Here is a 23,207-nt window from a genome sequence, read left to right as displayed (position 1 = left end):
AACTTGGAAATTCAGCTGATGAGTGGCTTATTCATATCATGAAATTACAATTGTGCAGTCCAGGGTTGATAGAGCGATCCTGTTTTTCTCTTGTGTGTATCATTTGGACAACTGATAGATAACACACTGTCTTTATCAACAGGCATGTCATCTACGCTCCAAGCAGCCACAACAAGTATGCAGGGGAGTCGTTTCCAGGAATTTATGATGCTCTGTTTGACATCGAAAACAAAGATGATCCTTCCAAGGCCTGGGGAGAAGTGAAGAGACAGATTGCTATTGCAGCCTTTACAGTGCGGGCTGCAGCAGGGACCCTGAGACAAGTAGCCTAGGTGGTTCTTCATAGAACCCATGTTGAATAGGTAGGTATATCACTATGGTGTATTGATAAACTAAAACATAAAACTATGTATATGTATATGTATATGTATATAGACATGCACACACACACACACACACACACATCTTAGCATTCTTTCTTCTTCTCCCTTCAAATCAAAAAAGAAAGATGGACAATTTTTATTCTGTAATAATAGAAGGTTAGGGGCACCTGTGTGGCTCAGGTGGTTAAGCGTCCGACTTCGGCTCAGGTCATGATCTCATGGCTTGTGAGTTTGAGCCCCATGCCTTGTTTTGTGCTGACAACACAGAACCTGCCTGGGATTCCCTCTCTCCCTCTCTTCCTCTCTCTGCCCCTCCCCAACTTGCTCTCTCTCTCTCTCTCAAAATAAATAAATAAGTAGATAAAAATAATATAAGGTTGTTCTGAGTTTGAACTAAATGTTAAATTAAGGTGAACACCTACTATATTAAAACACCCATGTGACATTATCAGAGAATCAAGTCTAGTTCAACACTTGTGTTGGCCCTACTAGCCACCCAGGGCTGAGAGAGCACTATCTTAGTTGCCAGTGGAACAACTCTGGTCTACTCGCACTGCTGGTAAACATAATCGCTCTGTACCATAAAGGATAATTACTTTTATTAAATTAGCGAATATTTTATTTATGTCAAAGGGTATATATAATACGTGTATAGTGAAAAATAATAAAGAAATGAACATTTGTAGAACTATCCCCACAAATAACCAAATTAAGAAAAAGAACATTACCAATATATTTGACTCCTCCGTGTGCCACTGACCAGTGTGCCTTCATCTTCTGCCAGAGATACTCACTTCCTTTAATCTTCTGTGAGTTTTTCTGTTATTTATAATTATACCACACATGGTATATATCCCTTGTGTGTTTTTGGCTTTGTGTATGTTTTTTAACTGTTTATAAATAAAATCATACTGTGTATGTATATTCTAAGACTTGATTTTTTTTTCACTCACCTTTGAAGGTGCATCCACACATGTGTTACTATGGCTGTAGTTCATGGATGTAAACCAGTGGACTTGAGTGAATGCAACATTTATCAGTCTGTGTCCAGTTAACACAAGGAAACCACACAGCAACACAAACAGGAAAAGTTATTATAAAGAGTGATTCGTTAGACATGTGAAAAGATGTTCAGCATCAGTCACTACCAGGGAAATACAAATCAAAACCACAATGAGCTACCACCTCACACTTGTCAGAATGGCTAAAATTTAACAATTCAGGAAATAACTGATGTTGGCAAGGATGTGGAGAAATAAGAACCCTCTTGCACTGCTGGTGGGAATGCAAACTGGCACAGCCACTGTGGAAAAGAGTATGGAGATTCCCCCCAAAATTAAAAATAGAACCACCCTATGACCCAGAAACTGCACTACTAGGTATTTATCCAAAGGACACAAAAATGCTGATTCAAACAGGCACATGTACCCCAATGTTTACAGCAGCATTATCAACAATAGCTAAATTATGGAAAGAGCCCGAATGTCCATGCAATGGAATATTACTCAGCCATCAAAAAGAATGAACTCTTGCCATTTGCAACAACATGGAACTAGAGTGCATTATGTTAAACGAAATAATTCAGTCAGAGAAAGATAACTATATGATTTTGCTCATATGTGGAACTTGAGAAACAAGATAGATGAACATAGATGAAATCATTATTACACTATATGTTAACTAACTTGGATTTAAGTTTTTTTTTTTTTTTAAAAGGATGATTAGTTACAATAACATTGCAGTAAGGAGATACTTCTAGTAAAAGGCAAAGGGAGCTCTAAAGAATATAAGCGTAGCAGACACAAGGAGCAGTCACTGTCTCTAGGGCTTAGATGGAGCAGCTAATGAACTTCCCCCACCCCACGGGCCTTACCGAATAGCAGAGAAGTCACTGTGGTGCTGTGCTCACAGACCTTGTGAAACTCCTCAGAAATTTGCACTCTAGGCTACTGTGGGAATTGTGACTGTGGGGAATTGTCTTGCCAGAGGTACTGCACTAGCAAACCAACCATGGGTGGTTTTAAAAGAAGCTCCTGGCTACTGTTCTGGTCGCCATGAATGGCAAGAAGCAAGTGCCAGAGGAGCAGCCTGGACCACAGGACGGGGCACCACAGGACGGCAGCACTGGCGAAGCCTTGTATGCTCTATGAGCCACGCGCTGAAGTCCTTTGCAGGCAGAGACCTCCCAGGTGAGCACATGGGAACCAGGAAGGAAAGCCCCTTCCTGCAAGGTCTCTACAATGCCTTCTACTGACAAAGTTTAACATCATGTCTCTCAGAAAAGAAAAAAAAAATTTTAAAGGATCCAGATATCTTTACAAAGAGCGGGCAATGAAGAGTAAGTTTGCAGCAGAGAAGCAATAAATTGGACAGCTGACACATAACAGAATATATTTATTCATTTTCCTGCTGGTGGGAGTTTGGAATGTTTTCTGTCTTTTGTTCCTACAAACATGTCTCCCAATGCAAATATACAAGAAATATCTTTTTGGGCAGCATCTATCCTAAATGAAATGTCTGGGCTGTAAAATATGTACGTCTTTAATTTTACTGTGAAACTGTTACAAAGTGGTTTTATTCTCCTATATTCCCAATGGCAAAGTGATCATATTATATAAGAGAATAGAAATAAGAAGGACTGGCAGGTTAGAGAAATACAAAGAATTTAGTGTTTCTAGAAATGGAGTGTGTCTATACATTTAGCATCAGATCATGTAAGGCTTGGGAAGATACACTAAGGAGTGTTACTATTTTCCTGTATAAAAAGCCATGTAGTGGAGCACCTGGGTGACTCAGTTGAGCATCCAACTTTGGCTTAGGTCATCATCTCGCAGTTCGTGAGTTCAAGCCCCACATCAGGCTCGCTGCTGTCAGCTCAGAGCCTGCCTCAGATCCTCTGTCCCCTTCTCTCTGCCCCTCCCCTGCTTGCACTTTCTTAAAAATAAATAAAGCATAAAAAAAAGCCATGTAGTAAAGTTAAGCAGGGGAGAGCAGGTAAGATTTACATTTTTGGAAGAATTCTGGCCTAGGCATACGTGGATTGGAAGGCATTAACACAGCAAGATATCACAACCTGAATTTTTTCTCATTACACCTATGCCATGTAGAGCTTCACCCTCAGAAAAGACAAGACTTCCCTCTTACTCTTCACATTTCATCTCTTCTGCAAAGACTTCCGGCATGTTCGCCCTTTCCCTGCTATCTTTACCTCTACCAGTCATTAGGGACAAGTCTTGATCATTACTGTAGCTCTGGTCCCTCTATACCAGAATGCAGTCTGTAGCAACCACTCCTTTGTGAATAGTCGGTAGCGTGCATAGGAAGTTATGTCTGGGAGATGATGTGTTCGGCAAATGGTGGGGCTGGAAAGTGGTGTGCTTGGCACTAGGATTTCAGCAATGCCTTGTAATGGGATCTGCCTGAACATGCCTACTAAAGCTTTTATTGATGTCAGTGATACACAGTCAGACCATACTGTAGGTGATGCGTGGGCCCTGGAACAAGGTGAACAACACCATTCTAAAATATGAATAAAAACCCACATAGTGCTGAAAATTATGTGAATTTTCAGTTAAGTTGTAAGCATACAATAAGCATCCCCCCAAAACTTTGTGCAATTGCATGGTTTAATAACGTATGTTGGCAACACATTATTGTTAATTGTCATTTACTGGAGGTTGTACAGGGACAGAAGCACAGCTTTGGGAGACAGATTGCTGGGTTCAAATGCTGCTTCTTTTACTTGGAATATGACTATGGGCAAATTATTAAAACTCTTAAATTTCTTAATCTATGAAATGGGTATTAAACAATATTTCATAGGGTTGCTGTAAGGATTAAAAGAGCTAGTACATACAAAGCACTTAGAACAGTGCCCAGCATATAATTAGTAATCAAAACATGTTTAATATTGTTATTGGAATGGTATTTCTTGTTTAATAATTTTTTTAATTAATTTATTTTTGAGAGAGAGAGAGGGACACAGGGCATGAACAGCGGAGAGGCAGAGAGAGAGGAGACACGGAAGTCAAAGCAGGCTCCAGGCTCTGAGCTGTCAGCACAGAGCCCCGATGCAGGGCTCGAACCCACACACAGTATAAGATCATGACCTGAGCCAAAGTCAGACACTCAACTGACTGAGCCACCCAGGTGCTCCGAGTATCTCTTAATATGGTAATAAGCATCACTTTTTTTTGTTCTCTCTTCAGCATGATGATACAGTTGAATTAGAAGATACCTACTCTAATTTCCAACACTAAAATTCTGAATTATTGTTTATTCTTTTATATGCACCTTATAATTTACTTATTGTTTATTTCTACCTACTATAGTTGTAAGATGTGTTTCAACAAATTGCAGTTATATATTTCTTGTTGAGTGTGATTTAAAAATGAGGTGAGGGGCGCCTGGGTGACTCAGTTGGTTAAGCATCCGACCCTTGATCTCAGCTCAGGTCTTTCTTTCTTTCTTTCTTTAATGTTTATTTATTTTTGAGAGAAAGAGAGAGAGAATGAGCAGGGGAGAGGCAGAGAGGGGAGACACAGAGTCCGAAGCAGGCTCCAGGCTCTGAGCTGTCAACACAGAGCCCGATGCAGGGCTCGAACCCATGAAACGTGAGATCATGACCTAAGCCGAAGTCGGATGCTTAACCGACTGAGCCACCCAGGCACCCCTCAGCTCAGGTCTTGATCTCACAGTCGTGAATTCACGCTGGGTGTCGAGCCTGCTTAAGAAAAGTGTTCTTTAGGGGCGCCTGGGTGGCGCAGTCGGTTAAGCGTCCGACTTCGGCCAGGTCACGATCTCGCGGTCCGTGAGTTCGAGCCCCGCGTCGGGCTCTGGGCTGATGGCTCAGAGCCTGGAGCCTGTTTCCGATTCTGTGTCTCCCTCTCTCTCTGCCCCTCCCCCGTTCATGCTCTGTCTCTCTCTGTCCCCAAAAAAAAAATAAATAAACGTTGAAAAAAAATTTAAAAAAAGGTGTTCTTTAAAAAAATAATAATAATTAAATAAATAAATATGAGGTGAATTAACTAACTTCGTGAAAAGAAAATACACCAAATAAATTTTACATTGATCTGGATTTTAACAACGAGAAAGTAAAATCATTTACTAAATTATACTGGCATGAAAGGATAAAGATGCTATTTATATTTTGGATAGCAACTTCATGATTATACTAAGGCCAAATTTCACTGGTTTATAAAATTGGAAAGACAATGCATGAACTTTAAAGACGAACTGTGTTCTTATGTACTTCCTCAGTGAAGACCTTTCTTTCTCATTAATCTCCTGGGACAATCTCAGAACCATAATGGATTCCACAGTGCTGAAGGCAGTGCTGCTACTGGCTGTCTGCTGTGCAGTTAGAGAAAGGTGTATGTGTAAGGAGGCATAGAGCGGTTTCACAGCGCAAAAGTCAAGTACCAAATTGGAATCATATATATAGAAAAGTAAGTCAATATGTCTACTAACGTTACTTTTTTAGTCTCAGGGATAGTACTGTATATCTCCATCTTACTGTCATGGGTTATATGATCTAAGGGTTAATGCCTTATACAATCGTCTGATAGGGAAGTTTATAAAACGTACACACTTTGGAAAACCGGAAAGGTTATTAAAAAGTCTAAAAGACATGGAATGCCATCTCTGATTATTAGGGCCTATTACCGTGATTTCTCACATTTCAATTCCTACACGATCCACTACATTTACTTGACTAAATGAAAGCCTTCTGGGCATTTCAATAAATAATTTCGGGCTAACCGGGCGGTTGGGTGGCTCAGTTGGTTAACCTTCTGACTTCGGCTTAGGTCATGATCTCGCGGTTCACTAGCTGGAGCTCCACGTCAGTCTCTGTGCTGACAGCTCCCAGCCTGGAGCCTCCTTCGGATTCTGTGTCTCCCTCTCTCTCTGCCCCTCCCCCCACTCATGCTCTGTCTCTCTCTCTCTCTCTCTCTAAAAAATAAATAAACATTAAAAAAAATAATTTGGGGCTATTAATAAATCAAATTCAATGGCAAGCAGTAAAATTTTCAAGTAATTTAAATTTCATTTGTATTCAATCCGAAAAATGTATTTTAATCAAATAATTTAAATTCAGTTCAATTTATATTCAATCCAAAATATACTTGAATGCTAAAATAAATTGAGATGAAGGAAGCAGTGAAATATGGAGAATACAATCATAAAATCAGAATAAAAGTGTGTGATTTAATATCTAGATGGATTGGGACCTACTAAACCTAAAAATTGGGGAAAAAAGTCTCAAAGTAAATGATGTAAACCACATGTAAACAGCATCCTGGGAAAAATATTTGCAATGAATATAACAAAGTGTTACCATAACTAGCTTAAAGGCTCTTTTAAATCAATAATTTCAGTATTAATAATTAATCTCCACTTTTTTCCCTGAGGACGTATGTATGTATGTGTGTGTGTTTAGATTAAGAGGAAAAGGAAATAAAAGAATAAGGATAAGAACATAAATCCAAGGCACAAAGTAGTGGGAATATGCATACCTAAACAGCAGAAGTCTTAACCTCTACCCTTCTTACAGGTCAGCCACAACCTTAAGATAAACATAAATCTATTGCTCAGGAAAAGGAAACAGAGAGGTCAGTAAAATGGCAAGTTTACATGGAGTCAAGAGGATTACTGAACAAGAATAAATTAGGAGAACATGAGGAGGAGGTCACATAAAAAGTTAATCTGTATAATACATTGGCCAGAGTTGAAAGGACCCCTATTCCAGCAGATAAACCTCTCAACAGATGCATTTCATCAAAAATTCTTTGAGTCTTTGGGCATCTGGGTGGATCAGTGAAGCGTCTGACTTCGGCTCAGGTCATAATCTCAAGGTTTGTGAGTTTAAGCCCACAGCTGACAGCTGTGACAGCTTAGAACCTGAAGAACAGCTCAGACAGCTTAGAACAGCGATGACAGCTCAGAACCAGAAGCCTGCTTTTGATTCTGTCTCCCTCTCTCTGCCCCTCCCTCACTTGTGTGCATGTGCTCTCCCTCTCTCTCTCTCTCTCCCTCTCTCTCTCAAAAATAAATAAACTTAAAAAAATGCTTTGAGTCTTTCTTGTTTTTCATAGTAATAGTTGTAAATAATGCTTCACAACAGTTCATTAACCCCTCACAAACTTATGATCTATAAATTTATTTTGCTCAGGGATTTGGGAATTTTTCTAAAGCACTACAACTAATTTGTACATCAGAATATTGACCCAGTGATCTGCAGCCTTTTTTACGATTCTATACCTATAACTCAGTCCCCATAGGTGGTTCTGCTGTTGAGGAGCAAAGTTATCTTCAAAGTTATTCAGACTGTTCTTTGGTTTGTGAACACATTTTTAACTTTAAAAAAGCTCACAAACAGCAAAAAAGTAGTTCTTTATAATAAAACATATATATACCAAATGCATATAAAGCTTTCTAATCTAAAGGACATATTTTTGACAGAACTCACGGCTTTTTATTTGTATCAGAGAATATTTATTTTTAATTGCCTTTTAGGAAAAACATCCAACAAATTAAAAAAAAAAAAAAAGGATTCAGGGAGCCTGGTTCACTCAGTTAAGCATTCACTTTGGCTCATGGTTCCTCAACTCCCCCATTGGTCTTTCTGCTGTCAGCACAGAGCCCATTTCAGATCCTATCTCCCTCTCTTCCCCCTACCCCTGCTTCATGCTCTCTCTCTCAAAAATGAATAAACATTAAAAAAAAAAAAAAAAGATGATCAGCATAGAGGATTCTGCTGGACCACAGAGGATGTTTAGGGCAGTGAGGCTACTCTGTATGAAACCATAATGATGAATACATTTTATTATAAATGGTCCAAATCCTTAGGATGTACAGTACCAAGAGTGAATTCCTGGGTAAACTATGGACTCTGGGTGACAAGGATATGTCATTGTAGGTTCATCAATTGTAACAAATGCACTGCTCTGGTGAGGGATGTTGATAATGAGGGAGGTTATGCATGTATAGGGGCAGGGAGTATATGGAAAATCTCTGCACCTTCCCCTCAATTTTGCTGTGAACCTTAATTTGTTCTAAAGAGTAAAGTTTATTTTAAAAAAAATATTCATGCAAGAGTCCTATTGTAGTTAATAGAGTTTAGGTTTAGAATGGTCACTGAAAAGCATATGTGAAGTCACCTTATGTGGGCTTGAAAATATAAAATCAAATAACGACATCAGACAAACTGATCTAATTATCTACCACCAGCTGGTATTTGTTGATGTTTCCTTAATAGATTAGGTGATTATGTAAATCCAGGCAGAAGGACTTGAACTTGTGTTTACAGTTACAATCACCTAATCTTCTATTAAGAGTGTAACACAACATCTTAAGTGTCTAGTCTTTGAAAATTCCACAAAAAATCTGAAGAATTAAATTCAGACCGCCACATTATCCAGAAAATAAAGACCCTCACTAATGCTCATTAGGATGCCAAGTTACAGTTACCAGTGAGTTCTGTCTTATAAAGCAACCAGCCTGGCTAATCGACTTTTCCTCTAAAATTACCATCATGAGAACATTTATAATGCTTATCTTATGTTCTTGTTAAATGGAGCACCTGGGTGGCTCAGTCAGTTAGGCATCTGACTCTTGATTTCGGCTCAGGTCATGATCCCATAGTCATGAGATCAAACCCGGAGTAGGGCTCTGTGCTGATAGCATGGATCCTGCTTGGTATTCTCTCTCTCCCTCTCTCTCTCTGCCCCTCCCTCCCTCACATGCACTCTCTCTCTCTCAAAATATATAAAAAATATTTTTAAAAATCAAGAATAAGGAGGCAAACATATAAATTCCTTAGATGTAAATAAGACAATAAGAGGATTTTATGAACAATATTATGCCTATGCACTTGACAATTCAGATGATATTAACAAACGCCTTGAAAAATATATCTTATAGAAGCTAGCAAAAGAAGAAATAGAAATTCTGAGTGGTATGATTTACATTAAAGATATTAAACTTATCGTTTAAAAAAAAACATCTCACAAAGAAAACTCCAGTGATCTCTTTCAGTGAAATCTTTCAAACATTTAAGAAAGAAATAACACAAACTTCAGCAAAGTATTCTGGAGAAGTAAAGAAAACTAATACTTCCCAACCCATAACTTTGATATCTAATCCTGCCAAGAGTATTACAAGAAGTGAAAATTATAGCACAGCCTCTAATATATATATTAGAGTATATATATATATATGTACATACATATATGTATGTACATATATATATATATATAATCATTCTTATAGATGCAGGAAAAAAACATTTGATATAACTCAAAGCTATATAAGAAAGAAGCACGTAAGAATATTCTTACGTGCTCCCACGTAAGAATAGGAATGAAATAAGAATGTCTGCTATTTCCACTTCCCAACACTATTATAGATGACTTATTCAAAGCAATTAGACAAGAAAAAGAAATCACACTCCTTCAAGCAGTGAGCCTGACTTTATTTAAGATTTGGTAACCTAGGAAGCTGCAGTGCACTTATTTTATTTTATTTTTTCTCATTTTATTTTTTAGAGAGAGAGGGAGACAGAGTATGAGTGGGGGAGGGGCAGAGAGTGAGGGAGACACAGAATCCGAAGCAGGCTCCAGGTTCAGAGCTGTCAGCACAGAGCCTGATGTGGGGCTTGAGCTAGTGAACCATGAGATCATGACCTGAACCAAAGTCAGAAGCTTAACCGACTGAGCCACCCAGGAGCCCCAGATTTCTCTTTCTTATTTGAGACGTTATGGATTTCTTATTTCTCTATATATGCATTCATCTTCCCTCCTAATTTATAATCTCTGATTCTAGGAGTTTTGTCTAACTTACCTTTGAAAACTAGGTAACTTCCCCCTTTGGGGGAAGGGAATTGAGAGGTTGTTATGGTACTCAGTAAAACTTACTCAGGATAGCAACTGCTTAATTACTATATTTATTATTTGAGGTAAGGATGAGATCACAGAGTGTGGTCTATAGGACTTTTATATGCTGTGTAAAGTGGTCACAAATCCAGGAAATAATGGTGCAAACAAATGTTGGACAAATCCCTGTAAGGGAGCGCACCATTTAGCAACACTATAAGGGGGTTTCCTGCACACATAACCATTTAATTTTTATTGAAAGATGAGAATACTAGAAAATTCTTCCTCTCTATGCTTATGTAGAGGCTATGCAACCTGTTAAGAAATGTTTGAGGCAATTTTCCCAAAATTAAAATTTCTGGAAAAGTCCTCATGTACATATCTATATCTATATCTATATATATATATACGTATATATATACATATATATATACATATATATGTATATATATATAGTATTTACTATTTCCTTTCCTTAATCTCCTTAGAATACATTTGACTAGCATAATTGCTAGTCAAATAATGCTTCTGAAGCTTATATTAATTTACAATCCTATGCATTCAGTAGTTACTTTACCTTTTTTTAGTATATACTAGCTTTTATGTTTGGTTTCAACTTGATAATTTTTATTTTATTTTATTTTATCATTTTATTTTATTTTAAGTTTATTTATTTATTTTGTGAGAAAGAGAGAGAGCAGGGGAGAACGAGAATCCCAAGTAGGCTCTGCACTGTCAGCAGATGTCTAGCCCGATGCGGGGCTCGAAACTACAAACCACAATATGATGACCTGAGCCAAAATCAAGAGTTAGATGCTTAACCAATTGAGCCACCAAGGTGCCCCACAATTTGATAATGAAAAAAAATAATAATGTTTGTTTATTTTTGAGAGAGAGAGGGAGACACAGAATCTGAAGCTGGCTCCAGTGCTCGCTTCGGCAGCACATATACTAAAATTGGAACGATACAGAGAAGATTAGCATGGCCCCAGCGCAAGGATGACACGCAAATTCGTGAAGCATTCCGTATTTTTCAGAAAGTGAATTTAGAATAATAGTCATAAAATTAATCGCTGGGCTTGAAAACAGTATAAAGGACAGCAGAGAATCTATTGCTACAGAGATCAAGGGACTAAGGAACAGCCAGGAGGAGCCGAAGCTGGCTCCAGACTCAGAGCTGTCAGCACAGAGCCCGACATGGGGCTCGAACTCACAAACTGTGAGATCATGACCAGAGCCAAAGTCAGACACTTAAGCGACTGAGCCACCCAGCTGCCCCAAATAATTTTTTTTCTTTCTTTTTAAAACTTTATTTAACATAACTATGCTTACAGAATACACTCATATTGGTTAACAGAATGCAATTTAAGTTTAACTTATCCTACACAATTTGGTCCAAAAACTTGGTACACAGTTTAAATGTTAAAAAAAAAAAATTACAATCTGGTTTATTTTCCATCTATTACAAATGTGTATAAAAGATACTCCCGTCAAAGTTTCTAAAAGGTGATTTTTTTTTATTAAAAAAATTTTTTTTTTTTAATGTTTGTTTATTTTTGACAGAGAGAGACAGAGCATGAGCGGCGGAGGGGTAGAGAGAGAGAAGGAGACACAGAATCAGAAGCAGGCTCCAGGCTCTGAACTGTCAGCACAGAGCCGGACGCGGAGCTCGAACTCACAGACTGAGATCATGACCTGAGCTGAAGTCGGATACCCAACCGACTGAGCCACCCAGGCACCCCTTCTAAAAGGTGATTTTTATTTAAACTTTCACTTTCAAAAATTCCTAGTAAGGTTAGATTATTTTCATGTTTATAAAAATAGGGCCTAAACTCCCACGCATTAGATAACTTAGTGAGACAACCTATAGGCAAGCATTGGTGATTTGTTAAACTGTGATAGGCGTCAACAAAACACAGGCAGTATGGCACCTCTGTTAAAAATAATTTCCACAGCATGCACAGCATGATGACTATAGTTAACAATACTGTACTGCATATTTGTAAATTGGGACGAGAGGTCTTAAAAGTTCTCATCATGAGACAAAAATTATGTAACTATGTATTGTGATGGATGTTAACAAGACTTATCGTGATCATTTTGCAATATATAAAAATACCAGATCATGTTGTAACACTTGAAACTAATATAATGTTATATGTTAATTATACCTCGATTAAAAAAAAATTTTCTGGGGACACCTGGGTGGCTCAGTCAGTTCAGTGTCTGACTCTTGATTTCGGGTTAGGTCATGATTGTGAGATTGGGCCCGAGTCAGGCTCTCCACTGACAGTGCAGAACCTGCTTGGGATTCTCATTCTCTCCCTCTCTTTCTGCCTCTTCCCCACTTGTACTCTCTCTCTCTCTCTCTCAAAATAAATAAATAAAAATTTTTTAAAGTAATTTTATTATTTTTTATATTTATTAATTCATAAATTTTAAAATTTATATTTTATAAGTATTTTTATTTTATGCATGTTATTAAAGATAATTCTGCGGTGCACCTGGGTGGCGCAGTCAGTTAAGCATCCGACTTCAACCAGGTCACGATCTCGCGGTCCGTGAGTTCGAGCCCCGCGTCGGGCTCTGGGCTGATGGCTCAGAGCCTGGAGCCTGTTTCCGATTCTGTGTCTCCCTCTCTCTCTGCCCCTCCCCCGTTCATGCTCTGTCTCTCTCTGTCCCAAAAATAAATAAACGTTGAAAAAAAATTTAAAAAAAAAATAATTCTGCACTAATTTTTGTATAAATAGGTATTATCACCTCATATGATAATATAAGTGTGCACACACACACACACACAAATACACAAAGTATTTGGTTTAAAATTATTCACCAAGATACATAAGTCCACAAAATAGATTTTATTTTTACATGAACCAGTCATTAAAAAAATAGCCATCAAATATTTAAGGTATGAAAAACACTAGCAGAGTTAATTCCACCAACTATTACATATACAATTATTTAAAACCCAATTGAAATGCCTACGTGCCCTTTTTAAATATTTTTATGAGAAAGTTGCACAGTTCAGATGCGTTGGTTTTTCCATTTAATGTTTGATTGCTTTAACATAATCAGATAAACAATAGCTGGAGTTTAATTAGCAATTAGAAATTTAAAGAGCAGAGTAAGAAAACAAGTTTTAAAAATTGTGAGGTCAGGGGCGCCTGGATGGCTCAGTTCGTTAAGTCTCCAACTCTTGATGTCAGCTCAGGTCGTGATCTTGTGGTCATGAGATGGAGCCCTATGTGGCGCTCTGCACTGAGCATGGAGTCTGCCTGGGATTCTCTCTGTCCCTCTCTTTCTACCCCTCCCCCACTCATGCTCTTACTCTCTCTCTCTCTCTCTCAAAATAAATACATAAACATTAAAAAAATTGATGTCAATCAAAAAGAATGAAATCTTGCCATTTGAAATGACATGGATGGGAGCTACAGTATATTATGCTAAGTGAAATAAGTCAGTCAGAGAAAGACAAAATACTACATGATTTCACTCATATGTGGGATTTAAGAAACAAAACAGAGGAGCAAAGGGGAAGGAAAAATAAAGAGAGAAAGAGGCAGGAGTGGGAAACAAACTGTAAGAGATAGAGAACAAACTGAGTGTTGCTGGAGGGAGGTGGGTGGGGGATGGGCTAGATGGGTGATGGGTATTAAGAAGGGCATTTGTTATGATGAGCACTGGGTGTTGTATGTAAATGACGAATCACTCTGAATTCTACACCTGAAACCAATTTTACCATACATGTTAACTAAGTAGAACTTAAATAAAAACTTGAATGTCTTTTTGAACAACTTGTGCAAGTTCAACTTTCTTCCATCATACCCCAAAACAAGTCCAGATTCTGTTAGGGCATTAGTTCTCAAGGGTTGTTCTCTAGATGCTGTAAACCCTAATAAGCCATTTTTATACCTTTCTGTGTTATCTAATCAGCCACTTCCGATTCTTTCTGAAGACAATAGCCAATCTCAAGAAGTAGGCGTGACCTTAGGTGAGACTGACCATATAAAAAGCCCGTCTGTCCAGAGAGGACTTCTTTTACAAGGAAGACTGGCTGAGTTTGCAGCTTCCAGGCTTCAGGGAGCAGAGAGTTCCTACTGACCCTGATAGCAGCAGACCTTCCAGACCTTCCAGAGCTTCCAGAGGTAAGACCACTCAGTAGACCCTGGTGAGTATGGAATTTACAGTAAATATCTTCATGCCTACTTTCTCCTCTACAAATACTTTCAATTTAGCTGTTGTCCTGGTTGGGTCTTATCCAAGCAAACAAACAGCTTTCCTAGTTATTTAAAATCACATCAAGATTTAAAATATCTGTGTAACTAGAGCATTTGTAATATAATAATATTTATTATATTAAATTGATGATTTTTTATTCTTTTTTTTACTTAAAAAATTTTTTTTAATGTTCATATTTGACAGAGAGACAGAGACAGAGTCCAAGTGGGGGGACGGACAGAGAGAAGGAGACACAGAATCTGAAGCAGGCTCCAGGCTCCAAACTGTCAGCACAGAGCCCAGTGTGGGGCACGGACTCATGAACTGTCAGATCATGACACGAGCCGAAGTCGGATGCTTAACTGACTGAGCTACCCAGGCGCCCCGATTATTTTTTTTTAAGTTTTATTTGTTTTGTTTTTTGTTTCTTTTTAGCATTTATTAATTTTTGAAACTCAGAGAGAGACAGAGCATGAATGGGGGAGGAGTAGAGAGAGAGGGAGACACAGAATCTGAAGCAGGCTCCAGGCTCTGAGCTGTCAGCACAGAGCTTGACGCGGGGCTCAAACTCCGGAACGCAAGATCATGACCTGAGCCGAAGTCGGCTGTTCAACCAACTGAGCCACCCAGGCGCCCCAGCGCCCCGATTATTTTTTATTCTATTATCTTATGTGTTACTAAGTTTTTTTAGGTCTTAGAGATTTATGCAGTTTTTATGCAATTTCGGAACTCATAAAGCACCTGAAATGTTCAACATAATGTATGTATGTAATAGTCTTTATAGCCATCAACATGAAAGTTTAGTGTGCTGAATTAGTTAGAAACCCTTTGTTGTAAAAGTCCTATTATGCTCTCCTTCTAAAACCTTCAGTTTGCAGACTAGATTTAAAAGGCTCTTACCAATGGGTAAAGACTCCCAACAAGTGGCATTGATCACCATGGGGAAATACCAAAAATACAGATGAACTGATCATGCTTCTCTTAACTACATCTCTGTACTTTCTAGTGCAGAAAGAAAATCCAAATACTTATTCTCTTTTTTGTTTGTTAAAAAAAAAAAAAAAAAAGATTAATCATTGCTCGTTAGCACTGTGACTTGAACGTTCACCAGTTCAAGATGTGAAGATGTTCTGATGATCTGAACTGACTCTGGGAAAAATCCTTTTCCAAACTAGAAATAAAAGATAATTTTTACACTTTATTTCCTTTACAAAAAAAATGTTTTTAATATTTATTTTTGTGGGAGAGAGAAAGGCAGAACATGAGTGGGGGAGGGGCAGAGGGGGAGGGAGACACAGAACCTGAAGCAGGCTCTAGGCTCGGAGCTGCCAGTACAAAGCCTGATGTGAGGCTCAAACTCATAAACTGCGAGATCATGACCTGAGCCGAAGTCAGATGCTTAACCGACTGAGCCACCCAGGCGCCCCTAGACTTTATTTCCTGAAAGGAGAAGTTTTGCTATTAAAGTTAGAAGCACAAATTCAACTGCTTACAGTTGCAGGAGTCAAAGTTGAAGGCAACACTGATTAAGTTAAACAAGCTTAAATTAAGCCTAATCAGTTTTATTTATTTTTAGAAAAGTACACCTGTCAGTTTGGAGACAGTATACATGGAGGCTGTTAGCATAGAGATGAAGTGTCTGTGTGTATATGTGTGCCTGTGTTACAGTCATGAAGAGAGAGAGAAACACATGCAGAGAGAGAGAGTCAGGGTGGGGAGAGGGGAGATTGAGATTCTATATAGGCTTCTGCACCAATCAGCTAAGAAATGTAACTCTGTAATTATCCTTTCACTCCCTGTCCCAGTCTTTGAGGGGCAGTAGTTTAGCTCTGATTGGGAAATTGACTGTCTATTTGACATTTATTTATTTTTGAGAGGCAGAGACAGAGTGTGAGTGGGGAAGGGGCAGAGAGAGAGGGAGGAACACAGAATCTGAAGCAGACCCAGGCTCTGAGCTGTCAGCACAGAGCCCTACACGGGGTTTGAGTTCACAGACCGTAAGATCATGACCTGAACCAAAGTCAGATGCTTGACCAACTGAGCCACCCAGGAGCCCCAAGAACACTGTCTATTTGAAACCAAAAAGATGGTGAGGACCCTTTTGTCCCATTTTTTCACTTGTAGCATAGCATAAACCCAACGTATCTATATCTACCGTGCCTCCCTTTGTGCTGGAGTTAAATTAATAGGTGGATTAGATAGAGCTCAAGCAGACAAGCTTTTGTCTAAAGGCTTTCCCCCACCTCATCAGGACAGAAGAATGACTTTCTCTCTCTCTCTCTCTCTCTTTTTTTTTTTTAAAGATGTACAGAAATATGGATTTGGACACCTTGCAAGCCTTGCAGAATGAACTCATCTGCTCCATTTGTATGAACTACTACATAGACCCTGTCACCATTGACTGTGGGCACAGCTTTTGCAGTCCCTGCCTGCACCTCTGCTGGGAGGAAGCCCAGACCCTAATGTCCTGCCCTGAGTGCAGGGGAATTTCAGAGAAATCAGACTTCAAAACCAATATTGCGCTCAAGAAACTGGCATCCCTTGCCAGACGGGCCAGAGTTTACCACGCCAACAGCTCCAATGAGCAGATCTGTGTGGTACACAAGAAAGCAAAGGAGTTCTTCTGTGAGGCTGACAAGAGCCTGCTGTGTGGGCTCTGCTCTGAATCACCAGAGCATGTGGCTCATGGCCACAGTCCAGTCCAGTGGGCTGCTGAGGAATACAGGGTAAGTGATGGCTCTAGAACAGTTTGGACTCATAGGCTTCTAAGTCCGAGAGAAAGATGAGGAAAATGATCATGAAGTTGATGTGAGTGGAGATGGTGAAGGTGGTGATTTTTCAATAGAAATACCAAGACCAATATCCTTTCAGTGTGTTGACCAATTTTGACGCTATAATCATAGCTATGTTGATCCTTTAGTAAGGGAAATTTCCTTAGAAACATTGTCCAAATCTGTGTGTTTGATGTAATTGTGGGGTAAGTGGCTACTACCAGGAACACTGGCTTCTGATGCAAGCTTGATGCCTTCATAGTCAGGTTATATAAAAATTCGAGTGCCAGTTTCTCAGGAAATGGATAATATTATCTATAGACTACCCTCAAATCTCTATTACGTTTGTCACCTCTGATATCACAAATATTAGAATCAAATTAGATAATGCAGAGAAATCTGGCCACTCCATGCTAACTCAAGATTACTGGTTTCTCAGCCACTGACTTTTCCCATAGATAAGGGGATGAAATCTATAATATTATCTTCTGTGTTGCTAAAGCTCATGGTTATTTTGCAGGAGAAACTTCTGAAGAGAATGGGCTCTTTATGGGACATGAGTCAAGAAATGCAAAATGATCTGAATCAAGAAGCTAACAAAATCCAGTCATTTGAGGTAAGAATGAAAATGTTCTATCTGTTTTTATGCAGATTGACATAATGGTGGTTTAGATTTTTGGCTACATTTAGGTTGCCAATTAAAGGATCATTTTTTTTTCCATGAAAAAGTAATGGTTTCAAATGATAGATCAGTAATCACAGATATACAGGCCAATAAAAGCTAGTGCAAAGAATTCTGGTATATGGGATACCCAGGGCATGCGAGATATTCCTAGTCCAACCCTACAGGTTTAGATAAACCTCCTTAGACACTGAGTTTAAGAAAACATTGTAATAGGGGTGCCTGGTGATTCAGTTGGTTAAGCGTCCAACTCTTTTTTTCTTAATTTTTTAAAATATTTATTTATTTTAGAGAGAGAGAGAGAGACAGAGTGCTAACTAGCAGGGGAGGGGCAAAGGGAGAGGGAGACACAGAATTCGAAGTAGGCTCCAGGCTCCAAGCTGTCAGCACAGAGTCCAATGTGGGGCTGGAACTCATGAACCATGAGATCATGACCTGATCCGAAGTTGGATGCTTAACCGAGTGAGCCACCCAGGCACCCCAAGCATCCAACTCTTGATTTTAGCTCAGGTCATAATCTCTTGGTTTGTAAGATCGAGTCCCGCATCAGGCTCTATGCTGAAAGCTCAGAACCTGCTGGGGATTCTTTCCTTCTCTCTCTGCCCTTCCCCTGCTCCTGCGTGCTCTCTCTCTCTCTCTCTCTCTCTCTCTCTCTCTCAAAATAAACAAACTTAAAAATAAAATAAAACATTGCAATGAATTTGGCTGTGAAGAAGAGGAGAGCCACAGGGTAGCACCGAGAGGAAAAGTAGAGAATTTAAAGATCTGTAAAGTGTGGTGTATACATAAGTATTTTTAAACATTTAGAAAAATCAGACAAAGGAACAAAAGAAAAGGACGTTCAGGTAAGAGAGGAAATAATTGATGGAGCATCACAGCAAGATAGCCTGGGACCTCTTAGAGAGCTTGATTTGAACAGGGAAGGCATCTAAGAACATAGACAAAGGGTGAACATAAAGGACTAGCGAATATTCCAGACGTTTGGAGATATGAGGTACGAAGTTTGTCAAGTACTTTCTCAATGACACCAAGGAAGTAGGATTTGAAGGTTGAGGTTTTCTGTTGTGAGTGAGGCTAACCCTTTACACCTACCATCTTCTCAGGACTATGTGCTTTTAAGGAAAGTGATGATCAAAATGCAGTATCAGAAGATGCATCTGTTTCTCCGCGAGGAGGAGCAACTCCATCTGGAGACACTGGAGAAAGAGGCGGAGGAGATTTTGCAACAACTCCAGGAAAGTGCATTCAGAATGACCCAACAGAAAGCAAGCCTGAAAGAAATGTACAAAGAGCTGACTGAGATGTGCCACAAGCCTGACCTGGAGCTGCTCCAGGTGAGAAGGCAGGGTTCATCCTCAGAGACAGGAATCCTTTTTTGGGCAATGTTGCCATGACATTGAAATGCTAACAGCATATACCATTACTCTCAGCAAAGTCATGATGCTTATTGACTCCCATCATTCTGTTTGTCCAACCATTTATTTCTTCATACCCTGGTAATCTTTGGGAGATTTTTTCCCATTTAGGAGCTAACCTATGGCAAAATTATTGCTGTGTAATCAGAAGTACTAATCACATGGATAAATGATCCAAAATCAGAAAAACCCTATAACCAGAGGAAGGTTAGCTATGTTGGAGTAATTCTCAATTTATGTTCCCCTAATCCATTGTCACTCTCTGTTTCCCCCACTCCAGAAATAACTTGCTGAAGACACTGAGATTTTGCCCTCTGACTAGGCAAGGGTTGTAGAATTTGGCAACCAATTTTACTGCACTCTATAACTTTTTAAAATGTAATTTCTCTGTTTTGCTTTCATTGTTATCGCAAATGATCAGATCTCTTCTTGGGAATAAGACTGGGCTCTGAGTGACAGTGGAAACCTAGATCGTGTTGCATCTCTGCACAGCCCCTTCCTGACCTCCTTCTTTCCTTAATATATCCTAAGGAACTCTGTCATGCTTTAGTTTAGGTTCTATTAAGGTAGTCTCTGATTGTTCCTTAGAGGGGAATGAGAGAAAAAAATACATTATTTAAGCAAACAAACAAGAATACTTAGAGAAGCAAAAAAACAAAACTCTCATGATTAACATTACTTTTTTTTTTCCCTTACAGGACTTGGGAAATGTATTGCAAAGGTGAGTTTCCACTAATGGTTACTGATTGCTGAGCAAGTCTCTTGTTCTTATTGATAAAGTGGATGGACATGTTTTGAGCTCTTAAAATCATTCTCTGTGGCTACTTTCTGTTGTTGTTGTTTGTTGTTGTTGAGGCTTATTTATTTATATTTGAGAGAGTGAGAGCGAGCACACAAGGACAGAGAGAGAGAGGGAGAGAGAGAATCCCAAGCAGGCTCCACACTGTCAACATGGAGCCCAGTGTGGGGCTCAATCCCACAATCTGAGATTGCGACCTGTGTAGAAACCAAGAGTCAGACGCTTAACTGACTGAGCCACCCAGGTGCCCCTCTGTGGCTACTTTCTATTTCTTTTTAAAGAAGCCTAAAGACCTTCTGCTCCTTGGACTCAGTTTTCTTTTTGTGCGGATGAATTAAAATATACTTCAAACCATGCAACATTCTGGGCTCTGTTCCACTCACTGCTCCCAAATCCTCTCCCACCTCACCACAGTAAAACTTACCGAAGGAATTTTTCTAAGGTGTAACAGAAGGGGTTCCTACCCTAGAGAGTTGGAGGTGAAAAAGACAAGAAAGACGGATATTCCCCAAGAATGGATAGGAGGGGAGTGTGATTTTGTTCCCAGCAGTAGTAATGATCTCACCTATTCCATCACAACACATCCGGTGGTAGACAGGGCCTCACAGGAAATGGCTTCCTGGTGCCCATTGAGGGGGGTCAGACCCTGGGGACCAAAGCTGCCAGGCTGAAAGTAGATTCTCTTGCTGGACAGAAAAGAACAAAACTGTCTGACTCAGTGGGCTTTCCCCTTTTAGACACTGAATATATCATTAGTGACTATGTACAGACCGACCTCCCAAAGGCTTTGCCTGAACATTGTGCTCTCTGTAAGACCTCAGGATCTTTGCTTTGCCTGAGGTGGAATAGAGGGAGGGAATGATCCTCAGCAATTTGCGAAATGGAATTATATCTGAGAAGAATGGAGAAGTTGGAGTTTGATATAATTTAAATTTAGAAAAAAAGGTAAAGTAACGTTTCTCATATTCCCAAGAGCGTGGAATACAATGTATTCCCAATAAACCAAAATGGGAGAATTCTGATGAAAACTCTTTGAGTAAACACTGCTGCTTTTGTAATCTAGTGCGATTGACCTTTGGCCCAGAAGTGTAACTGATGTCGTTCTTTACAGGACTGAATTGGTGCAGGTGCAAAAGCCTCAGCCCATGATTCCAGAGCTCACCTCGCACGGCATCACAGGAATCCTAGACATACTGAACAACTTCAGAGGTAAGAATCAGCCCTTTGGCAATCAGGCCTCAATTTCTTTAGTGGTTCTTGGGGATGATTCTCCTTTCTCTTTTAATTTTGTTTTTTTCTGACATGAAGGTAGTGTATGACTTTCCAAACTTATTATCTCTTTTCTCTCTAAATAGTCATGTTACAATGATAAAGACTAAATTTTCCAACTTCTACTTTACTGAAAATGCAAAGCACGATACATATTTTTTAGTTGTTTCTGACACAAACAGAGCAAGAGAAGAGTAACCAGGTTGGTCGTGTAGTTATGAAGAGCTAGAATATTTAGTTCTCAGAATAACAATCAATATGTATGTTTATTCAGTTTACTCCAGTCTTGAAAGCTTAAATATGGCATTGGTGGTTTTTAATTTTTTCTGTATTCCAAGTGCCTTTATCACGCATTGTACAAAGACTATTACTTATAAAATCAGAAAGCTTTGACAGAGAAAGACCAAAATTGTCATTGGCAGAATAATTTTAATGTTATTAGAGCAATCTCAAAGCCACTGAAAGGCAAGGGATGTGTGAACAGGGCTGAAACAGAGTGGGCCCACAACAGAGAGTAGGTCTAGACAGCAGAGGGCTAAAATTGGGATTTGACTAAATCCAGGATCTGAACAGATAATGTAAAGCCACAACATTCTTTTCAGAAGCTTCTAAACTAAGCATACGTGGATTTCTATAAAATTTTTGACATTTGAAAATGTCACAGGTACCAGTTATATGCCAGTCAATACCCACATAATAGCTAGGTGCTATTTATTTATTAAATAGTATTAAAGATAAACAACACAGGAAGAGTTTTCTGAAGTAAAGACAAAAAATGAGGTGTGTCCTGAAATAAATTATCCAGACTGACATTAAATGACTGCTTCACACAGTTCACAGTATGTCTGGATGTTTTTCCTTTTTCTGTATGATTTGAAGGGTTTCTGTGCTATAGAGGCAGTCACAACTCTTGCTCTTCATAGATAAGCCATCTGAACTCTCTTCACTCTTTTCTTTTGTATTTCCTTGAAGGAGGGGAAATGAAGAGGTCACTGGTGGGTAGAAAATCTTTGCCCCTCAGGACGTGGAAACCCATTCACTGACCTAATTTTTGCCTCTCTTTGTAGTGGGTAATGTGCTGAGTCAGGAAGCCACCGGTCGCTACATGTGCGTTTCTGAGGATGCTGGAAGTGTGATGTTTGGAGTCACCCATCCTGGTGTGTCCAGAGAGCCTGAGAGCCTGGCGAGCTTTGCAGCCTGGGGACCTCAGGTCTTCACCTCTGGTAAACATTACTGGGAGGTGGATGTCACATGCTCCCCAAATTGGATTCTGGGAGTCTGTAAAGATTCCTTTATGAGTGATATTGATACCATTAGTGATCCTGAGGCAGCATTTCTTCTGTTTTCTTTGAAGATAAACAATCGTTATAGCCTCTCCACCAACTCCCCGCCCTTAATTCAGTATGTGGAAAGGCCTCTGGGTCAGATTGGAGTATTTCTGGATTACGACAATGGAACTGTGAGCTTCTACGATGTTTGCAAAAGTTCCCTCATATACAGTTTCCTTCCTTCCTCCTTCTCTTTCCCTCTGAAGCCTTTCCTTTGCTTTGGTTCCCTCTGAAAAAACAAGTTTTGTGAGCATTTATTTGATGAATTCCCATGTCTGAGGAAATTCCTATCATGAAATCTTTTCATGTAAAACAACAGGATAATAAGGGTCTTTGAGCACACTGACTTAAGGGAACAGAACCATTGTACGTTTATAAAATGGCATTAACTATGTTGACTATATAAATTTGTGTATTAAATTTTCTTTTAATAAAAAATTGTTTATTTTGGAGCATTTTCTGGAATA

The 23,207-nt window shown here is 39.2% G+C and overlaps 2 protein-coding genes and 1 non-coding gene across 3 annotated transcripts in view; all 3 read left to right on the top strand.

The window, feature by feature from the left end:
- The window catches only part of FOLH1B (folate hydrolase 1B), a 66,893-nt gene extending 66,449 nt beyond the window's left edge, over window positions 1-444 (top strand). Inside the window, exon 20 of the mRNA XM_030333699.1 lies at window positions 143-444. Coding sequence (XP_030189559.1) covers window positions 143-332 — 190 coding nt within the window. The 3' untranslated portion in view covers window positions 333-444. The remainder of the gene's footprint in view (window positions 1-142) is intronic.
- A 10,738-nt stretch (window positions 445-11,182) lies between these two features.
- LOC115526694 lies at window positions 11,183-11,289 on the top strand. Its single transcript, XR_003972723.1, has one exon. It is a non-coding gene; the product is annotated as a U6 spliceosomal RNA (small nuclear RNA).
- A 5,490-nt stretch (window positions 11,290-16,779) lies between these two features.
- LOC115526095 (tripartite motif-containing protein 64-like) lies at window positions 16,780-22,973 on the top strand. Its single transcript, XM_030333570.1, has 6 exons — window positions 16,780-17,202; window positions 17,768-17,863; window positions 19,033-19,263; window positions 20,043-20,065; window positions 21,255-21,352; window positions 22,480-22,973. The coding sequence occupies exons 1-6, from the start codon at window positions 16,780-16,782 to the stop codon at window positions 22,971-22,973; spliced, it is 1,365 nt and encodes a 454-aa protein (XP_030189430.1).
- The last annotated feature ends 234 nt before the right edge of the window (window positions 22,974-23,207 follow it).

The sequence above is a fragment of the Lynx canadensis genome, chromosome D1 (assembly GCF_007474595.2).
Source record: "Lynx canadensis isolate LIC74 chromosome D1, mLynCan4.pri.v2, whole genome shotgun sequence".
Classification (NCBI taxonomy): Eukaryota; Metazoa; Chordata; class Mammalia; order Carnivora; family Felidae; genus Lynx; species Lynx canadensis.
This window is presented reverse-complemented; position numbering and strand designations above follow the sequence as displayed.

What these genes read in the sequence shown, in the direction of transcription:
- LOC115526095 (XM_030333570.1), top strand. Translation starts at nt 16,780, where the DNA reads ATGTACAGAAATATGGATTTGGACACCTTGCAAGCCTTGCAGAATGAA. An exon ending in GGGCTGCTGAGGAATACAGG is followed by an intron (nt 17,203 to 17,767) that starts GTAAGTGATGGC and finishes GTTATTTTGCAG; the next exon opens with GAGAAACTTCTGAAGAGAAT. An exon ending in CTGACCTGGAGCTGCTCCAG is followed by an intron (nt 19,264 to 20,042) that starts GTGAGAAGGCAG and finishes TTTCCCTTACAG; the next exon opens with GACTTGGGAAATGTATTGCA.